Here is an 8,724-nt window from a genome sequence, read left to right as displayed (position 1 = left end):
CGATACATCATATTCTGTCGGAACTTTGTATATCCATGTTTTGCTTTCTTTTGTTGTTGTTCTTGTTCGGTTTATTTCTGTATTTTTTCTTTTATTGAGTCTTGGAAGTTGTTAGCTTTGTAATAACCTCTCCTTATCCTTTTTATTTCTTTTTTGTTTTAAAATACAAATCATTTTTAAAGTCGATGACAGGGGGTTCCGCAGTCTAGTCTAGCTAGCCCGCACACAATTCCTTTCGGTTTCCTAGATCGAACGCCACACAACCCACACACACCTCAGCTCAAAGCGGGAACATAAGAAAACCCGAACCGGAGCGGAGCGACGACGACTATGGTAGGCAGTGTTAGGGAGAGGGGCGTGGATGTGGATATGCTCAACCAAATGATGAAAAACCTCTTAGCGGCCCATCAAGGGCGACGAGGAGGAGCCCCCTCGAGATCATCGACGAGGGCAATCAACCGCCATCACAACAAAGAGGTGTAGGCCTATGACCCCTACCACTCTGTAATTAACACACATCGCGATCTCCCCTCTCGCCTTAATTGATCTCTCCTGCTATACTCCCTATCATGAGAAGTATATATCACTGCAACCTTTTACACTTCAGGGTTTTGGTCCCTTTTTCCATTTTTTTAATTCGGTTTTTCCTATTTGATTAAGAGACAAGGTTTTTAGTTGTTGTTCGATTGTGTTGTGCCTGATTAATCATGGTTAAAGCATATACCATATAATCTCCTGCATGAGAAAACACACTCCCAAATCAAGGAAGGGAGTATACCTCAATTTTCGCTTTAAAATACAAAATTGATGTTTTAAGTGGGTCTGCCGTCTGGTCTACCCGGCCGGCCCGCACACAATTCCTTTCGGTTTCCTAGTTCCAACGCCACGCGACCCCACGCCCACGCGCACCTCACCTCACAGCGGAAACAGAGGAAAACCCGAACCGGAGCGGACAGCGGCGGCGGCGGCGGCGGCGGCGGCGATGGCGGGCGACGACAGGGAGAGGGACGTCGACGGGGCGACGCGCAGCCAGATGATGCAGAACCTCTTCGGCGACCAGTCGGAGGACGACGACGACGAGGAGCCCCTCGAGATCGTCGACGAGGACGACCAGCAGCCGCCACAGCAGCAGCAGCAGCGCCACCACCACGACCTGGACCAAGAGGAGGACGACGACGAAGAAGACGATGGACGCAGCCACGTCCACGGCCATGCCCACGACCCCTACCACTCGGTAACGCACATCCCAATCTCCCCTCTCGCCGTGATTCATCTCTCCTGCTCTACTCCCCATCCTGGGCTAGGGCTTAGCTTTTTCCTCGGGGAATCGTCGGTTCCAAGACCCGCGATTGGGGCTGTAACTTTTTCAGAAATTGGGCCGATTCCTGTTTTAGCGACCCCCCGAAATCTAACCGAAAACATTTGCAAGTAGAAATTTCGTAACAACCGGAGGGTGCGTATGTTTGTGCGCCAGTCTCCCAATTATTTGTGTGGTAGAATCTTGTGCATACATGAGGAATTCTGAGAGGTGTAGCAACTGATCTGGAAAAACCATGGCTAAAGAGTTAAAAGATAGGTTCCTGCAGATTTCCCTATATGCCCTAATTCTCCATCGACATAAATAAAGCTAGTATCTGATCTTGCATTTGGTTAATTACTGGTGTGCTTACCCAGGAAGAAGGGGAAGGCGAGGCGGAGCATGGAGGGGAAGGTGAAGCAGAAGGAGAAGGTGAGAGTGAGGGGCAAATTGGGATGGAAGAGGAAAGTGAAGGAGAGGTTCATCCTGCTGATCTTGACCAAGGAGAAAGTGACGCGGAAAAGGTTCAGAGCTCGCCCGAAAGAGAACTGAGTGACGGGGTGATGCAAACTGATGCAAGAGGCATGGAAAGTGAAGACGAGGGCTACGAGCGTCAGGCAGTTGCAAGCAGAAGAAGGGCGGCTGTTGCCTCCGAATCAGAGGGATCCGGAGATAATTACTACATAGATCAAGCTCACCAAGATGAGGAAGCTCCTCAAAGGAAGCCAAGGCAAGGAAAACCAAAGTTCTACTTGTTAAATTATGCATCATATGCTTTTAAGACCTGACATTACTAAGTAACCAGTTCGATGGTTGACTAATTGTTTATAGATCCTCCCGGTAGTTCAGTTACTCATAACAATCACAATATCATTACACAGATCACCAATGGAGGAAGAAGGAGAAGATGAAGTTGTCCGCGATGTGTTTGGTGATAGTGATGAAGACGAACCTGCTCCTTATCGTGCCCCGGATGAAATTGATGAAGATTTACGTGTAAGACTCAAAACTCACTTTCCTTGTCTTCCATCTATTCTAGCTAAAATGTAGGGATTTCAGAACTCCAGAAGAGATCTTAACAAGGGTTACCACTAGTGGCAAAACTTTCTGCAGTTAGTTATGACTATAGAAAGCCCTTGTCTTACTGGATGATAGTGATAATGTGGTACATGTTAGTTTAGCTTTTTTTTTATTGATACAGAACAGTGGGGAATTTGGTGGACTATTATTATTTAATCCCACTGTACCTTGGGATTTTGTCATTTTTGTGTTCCCCTATATAATTTCTAGCTTTATTAAGCGGTCATGTGAACACCGTAATTTTTCTTCATTTCTTGCATTTGTGTTGCATGAATATTGACCGACGCTTCCAATCAGATTTGATGTTTCACATCTATTGCTAATTATCTTGTTTAGAGCCCTCTCATGTGCCCTATGCATGCAATAAGTTTCCCTCATTCTTCTTTTGTAGAGATCTCCTATCGAAGATGAAGAGCAATATGAGAAAGACTTGCAGCCAGAGGATGTTGTGGGTGATGACAATATGCGGTATGAATCGGATGACAACCTTGAACTGAAAACAAAAGAGAAACCAGTTGGGCCACCATTGAACTTGGTGGTTCCACTTCAGCAACCACCAGCCCGACCCGACAAAGTGAGCTGACTACAGAACCACATCTTTCAGTCTTCGACCATGCATCCGTTACGCACTGTTGTCTTTCTGATGTATAAATGTATAATTGAATGTTGGTGCACTCGGCTTATCATTATATTGCCAACTACTCCCTGACATCTTTATACAGCATCTATTGAAGCATGAAGTCTAAAATCAGTATTATTTTCCTGTATAAGCCTGTTTTCATAAGCTCGCTTGCCCATTTGCTTTATCATGTCCATCAATTTTATTTTGTTGTTGCATGCCTTTTTCTGTTCTGCATGGCATACGTGCACATTGCTGCTTATTATGACTTCATATCTGTTACTACTTAATAATCCAATGCGTGATGTTCTATTTTATGCCTGGTACTCACCTGGCTGGTATAATAAAATGCCGCGAAGGAAGAACTCATGCTGTGAAGAACAACATTCCTATACTTTGATGATAAAAGCATTTTGGTCTTGTTGATCTTTTTTTATGATATGCTCATATTAGAGATAAAACCATGTCATGTTTTTTGGCTTCAGTAGGAATGTTATAACCCATGCCAAATAGTTTTGCACTTCCACAGCTATTCAAGTAGGGTTTTGTCACTTAATGATTTATTGTCTTGTAGATGAATGTGATCAAGGTATCGAACATTATGGGGATTGATCCAAGGCCTTTTGACCCCAAAACGTATGAGGAAGAAGATGTTTATGTTACAGATGAATCTGGGACCAAGAAAAAAATACGACTGGAGGACAACATTGTGCGGTGGAGAAATGTTAGGAATGCTGATGGCACTACGTCTGTAAGTAGTTGGTTTTTTTATGTAGCTTTAGCATGATGATATCTTATGATTCAGAGTTATGCATTTATATTACATCACCATCTCCCGTATTCTCTCTCGAAGTTGACGAGGCATTTTGTAGGATATCTAATTTATGAACGTGCTAGCCTACTTATAGTATGATGATTGCATTGGATCTCCTGTATGTGCTTCCAACTTGTCTTCTTGTGTTCAAAGCACAATTTGACGCCTCACCTTTAAGCTGTGTGTTTGTTATGCTAACATGAGTTGCCTGCCGAAACTTCTCTTTTTATCATTGCGAGTAACCAAATGAAGGTTTTTGCTGGTGTTTGGCACTCCTATGCAGTATTTTCTTCGATGTTTTGCTGTTGTATTAGTGGGATTTGTCTTCCCTCGATTATTGAAGCTTTTGCACATTGATTTCTTGCAGGTTGAAAGTAATGCACGCTTTGTCAAATGGAAAGATGGAACCATGCAGCTGCTGATTGGCAATGAAGTTCTTGATATATCTGTACACGAAGCAAATCACGACCAGTCCCATCTGTTTTTGAGGAGTGGGAAGGTAGGTTATTTTCGTGTCTCCATTTGAACAGCATTGCCTGTAGCTTCCACAATACTTTTCACTGACCTGATTAATTTGAATTGTAATACAGGGAGTTCTACAATCACAAGGAAGACTGTTACAGAAATTGAGATTTATGCCATCTTCCTTGTCTTCAAAGTCGCATCGTTTACTGACTGCTCTTGTTGATTCTCAAAATAAGAAAACAGTCAAGATGCAAAAATGGTTTGATGCTAAGGATCCTGAGAGAGTGAAGCACGAAAAAGAAAAGGTAACAAAAACTCAATATTTTGTCCACTTGTTGTATGTGCTCATTGACTTGTGCATGATTTGTGTTGCTTAAGCTAAGGCTTCAGATATAGTAGCACTTGTGTCATGTTACACGTCCTCTTACATGTATCTCAGGGGATGCCGTAGGGCTTGACATGTTCTCCACATTTATGTTTTTTTTCTAACATAGTGCAAGTAGGACTTCCTAGTTCTTAGTAGGGTCTGCAGCATTAAATGCAGGTGCTGGTAACCTCATGAAGAACATGTATTTACCATATTAATAAGCCTACAAGCAAAGCCTTCCCTTGTATGTGAGAGAACACAAAAGAAAGGGAACTCATTTCACCAGGAAAAGAACAGCATCCAGTCCAGCCCTTTGTTCTTCTCATTTTTTTCCTCTCTTTGATTGATCTATCGAACTGCTTTCCCTCCCTACCAGATCAAAGAGGGAGGTTGGCAGAGTTGAGGGAGGGAGCGCTGGGGGTAGATCCTGTTGGGCGGCCGCCACCCTGTCCATTAGCAGCTTCCATTCCCAAAACATTTGGATGAGCCCGCAATTTTGTTTCTTTCTCCCCATTGTTTTTAATCATGAGACAATGATAGTTTGAATTCCAAGATAAGAACTTTACACTTTTGACTTCATAGATAACCATTTGACACATGAAGCTCTTACTTTCCCATTGAAGCCACTGAGCACACGAAGCTCTTACTTTCCCATTGAAGCTCTTACTTCGTGAAGCTTTAAACTCATTTCCTTAGTCACCTATTAATCAGTGTTGGTTACCATTTATTTTGTCCGACACTCTGCCAATGCATACCAGCTAGCACAAGTCAACATTACTAAACCTGTTATCTCTGTGGAGTTTGAGTTCGGTTACTTCTGAAGTTATACTCGTGTTTTTGTTCCATCTAAACATTTTCAGCCTATTTGGTCTAAAATTTATCGTAGTCATGATTTGGTTTGGAATCTGATGATTATGGTGCCAACATTCCAAACATTATATCCAGTAAAGTTGCCATTTATGAAGGCAGTATATGTTTATATGTCCCTTAGCTAGTGAGGCATATTCATCGTGTTTCTTGCTGATCTTTTTCCTTTTTTGTTCAAAGCCGATTTCATGCGATTTCCAGTGAAATTTGTCCTTTTCCACTGACATAGTAACTGTGCAGGCCGAGGGCCAAAATATTCGAGCCCATTCACTTCTTCAACGCAAAAGAGAAAAGGTGAGCCGCAAATATACACAACCATCCAGGCGACGGCAGCTTTCTCCAGGGTTTTTGGAAGATGCATTAGATGAGGTGGGTTTGTTCTTTCTCTGCTTTTTGCCAATCAAGAAGGTTATAGCACAATTAGCTATTGCGGCATATACAGTGTTAGTATCTTCTACCCCCGTTCCACAATATAAGCCGTTTTAGCAAACTAAAATAGTTTGCGAAAATGAGTGCGGCGTTTTGGAGGCCGAGTTACGTGTAGCTCTTTATTTTCAAACAAAATTCATATTTCCAAGTTTCAAAAAAAAATTGAAACAAAATTCTAGAGGTAGCCAATGTTGTATGCTACAATGGTGTAAAACCTCAATGCAAATTAATTTGTATTCTAGGCTACATGAAATTGTCAGAATCTGACAAATTTTGTAGTCTTGAAATGTGCACTATTCACTATAAAATTTGTCAGAATTTATCATTTTTGTGTAGCCTAAACCATTGTAGTATACATTATTGGCTATCTCCAGAATTTTATTTCAGATTTTTTGAAACTTTGAAATATGAATTCTGACTATTCGCAAATAAAGAGCTACGTGTAGCTTGGCCTCCGTTTTAAGTTTTCCTTGCGAAAACGGCTTATATTATGGAACAGAGTGATAGAATCAATGATACTTAGTCTAGGCACATTTTTTAACTTGCACTAGTAAATGCCATTTGTACATCCACCAACCATTTAGATCTAAGTGTATATGTCGTTTATGTTTTTATCGTAGGTGTATCGTGTACTTATTAAAGCTTACTATGGTTTGTCTTAAATGATGCAAATGATAGATCATAGCATTGGCAGTTTAGTTTTGTATGAGATCCATTTCATGCTTCTCTAGTTTACTCAAATCTTTTGGGTTACCTTGTTGAATGGAGATTTCCAGTTTCTGGGGTGGTTAATTCCAGTCCTCTGTTGTGGCTATTTTGTAAAGACTAGAGAGTATCAAATGCTCTGCTGATTTGAACTTGACTGGAATTTTTTTAGGACATAGCAATAAACAACATTTGCATTTATGAGCTCTGGGGGACTTCTGCGTGTGTTGAGACATGGATGCTGTTATCCTGCATGCCCGTTACTAGCTTTGCATCCAAATGTGGAAAGGATTCATTCAAATTACCCGTTTTTGGCAGGATGAGGAGAACGATAACCACTACAGCTCCCGGCGAATGGCATCCCGTGGTCGTTTTGAGGATGACTTGGAGGCTGAAGCACAAGCGGAAAGGCGTATAATTAACGCAAAGAAGGTGAGTAACTGAGCAAAGAAATTTCCTCATTTGAGCTAATCATTTACTGTTAATGCTCATGTGTATTGCGTGCACATTTTTCCAGTCGAATTTGAGTAGGGGTGCTCCTCGCAAGCCATCCTTCCCTCCTTCTCGTCCACCAAGACGTCAGGAATACTCTGAGAGTGAAAGGGAGGAGGAATCAGAGTATGAAACCGAAGGCGAGGACATCGAGCACTCACCAACCGCTGGAAGGGAAGATATGCTGGATGAGGAAGATGAATACGAGGAAGACGTGGAGGAGGAGGCTGCTATGTCAGATGAAGAAATCCAGGTAAGATGTCATTGCCTCAAATTACAAATTTTCCTTTTACAAAGTATTCGATGTGGTGGACTGCAGTAACCTTCCAATTCAGCAGGGTTCAGGTCCTGTCATTTTACATGTAATTGGTATCAGATAAGTAGAAGATTGGTGGTAACTTTGACACTAGGAATATGGCCCACCGTTTCGAAGTTTGAACTGAAATTTAAAATTCGGAATCGAGATAATTTTACTCTGCCGTGCTGCCATTCTGATCTGACAATTATTAGATGGTAAACAGAATAGAAGGAAGCAGAAGGTGTTGTGTCGCTGTGATTTCCATTGAGCTTGTCATTCAGTCGTGGCTGACTTATTCTTATAACACTAAATCGCATGTAGTATTGAAAGGAAAGACCTGTTGCCGTCACGTATGGTGTAACAATACTAATCAAAACTGGAACTGGTGGTGCCTGCTTGTGCAGGAACCGAAGCGGAAGAGAGAGTCGGGTGCGAGCGGGAGCCAAAGGCGCAGGGAGGTTGACTCGGACGAGGATTCCCCGCCGAGGAAACAGCAGGCCGGCCATCGCCGGAAGGGCGTCGTTTTCGACAGCGACGATGACGAGTGAAGGATGGATGGGAAGAAGGAAGCTGCAAGCTCAGTGCAAGCCATTTTTCGAGGTCATTGGTGCAAGGAGGCGGTTGAGGGGGCGGAGCGATGCTGATGAGTATATCCCATTTGGAGAGCCCGGAAAGAATGTACGCGGGTCTCTGCTACAAAAATGTTGCCAAACGTTGGACAGATTGTATGTTTGAATGTTGTTCGTTTAGGAACAACGATGTTGTGAGTTGTCTGTTATAATATACAATAATAATCATGGGCAAAAAGGGTCGTGTTAAAGTATGGTTCCGCTGTAGAGAAAAATCGAGGCATTCATGTGCGTATTGTAGGGCTCGTTCGGTTTGTTGATCAAACAATCTCTCTGCCAGTCAAGGAATTGATCGCCTCAACTATGACACACATCAGTAAGAATATTATTACTGCTGTACAAGAATGGGTGATGCATCGCAGCCGGTGGCGCAGGAAAGAGACTCCCAATAATTTCTTTCTTCCTCTGTTTGATTCCATTCAACAAGAGAGACCGACGACCGCTTCACCACCGACACGTCAACGTCACCCAGCGACACCAACGACCACTGTCTCCTACTACCGGCGTCACGTCACCCTCCATCTATCTATCCATCTCCAGTGACGCGCTCCGCCGAGACAGACACAGCCTCGCCGCTCTCCAGACGGTCCACGGTGGTGCCTCGGTCGGCGCGCGCGCCATGTGGAGCCCACGCCGACACCTGGTGGCCTACCTGTCAAACG

The 8,724-nt window shown here is 43.1% G+C and overlaps 1 protein-coding gene across 1 annotated transcript; it reads left to right on the top strand.

Annotated features, from left to right (window-relative positions):
• The first annotated feature begins 964 nt into the window (after positions 1 to 964).
• Positions 965 to 8,256, top strand: LOC124673991 (protein LEO1 homolog). Its single transcript, XM_047210034.1, has 11 exons — positions 965 to 1,234; positions 1,675 to 2,027; positions 2,179 to 2,293; positions 2,769 to 2,951; positions 3,571 to 3,747; positions 4,178 to 4,309; positions 4,401 to 4,580; positions 5,750 to 5,878; positions 6,962 to 7,075; positions 7,161 to 7,388; positions 7,838 to 8,256. The coding sequence occupies exons 1-11, from the start codon at positions 983 to 985 to the stop codon at positions 7,979 to 7,981; spliced, it is 2,007 nt and encodes a 668-aa protein (XP_047065990.1). The 5' UTR covers positions 965 to 982; the 3' UTR covers positions 7,982 to 8,256.
• The last annotated feature ends 468 nt before the right edge of the window (positions 8,257 to 8,724 follow it).

This window comes from Lolium rigidum, chromosome 7, assembly GCF_022539505.1.
Source record: "Lolium rigidum isolate FL_2022 chromosome 7, APGP_CSIRO_Lrig_0.1, whole genome shotgun sequence".
Lineage (NCBI taxonomy): Eukaryota > Viridiplantae > Streptophyta > Magnoliopsida > Poales > Poaceae > Lolium > Lolium rigidum.
This window is presented reverse-complemented; position numbering and strand designations above follow the sequence as displayed.

Bases quoted from the DNA above. Each gene is read 5' to 3' on its own strand.
- LOC124673991 (XM_047210034.1), top strand. From the start codon at position 983: ATGGCGGGCGACGACAGGGAGAGGGACGTCGACGGGGCGACGCGCAGC. The intron at 2,294-2,768 runs GTAAGACTCAAA...CTTCTTTTGTAG, and splicing joins AAATTGATGAAGATTTACGT to AGATCTCCTATCGAAGATGA. The intron at 3,748-4,177 runs GTAAGTAGTTGG...GATTTCTTGCAG, and splicing joins ATGCTGATGGCACTACGTCT to GTTGAAAGTAATGCACGCTT.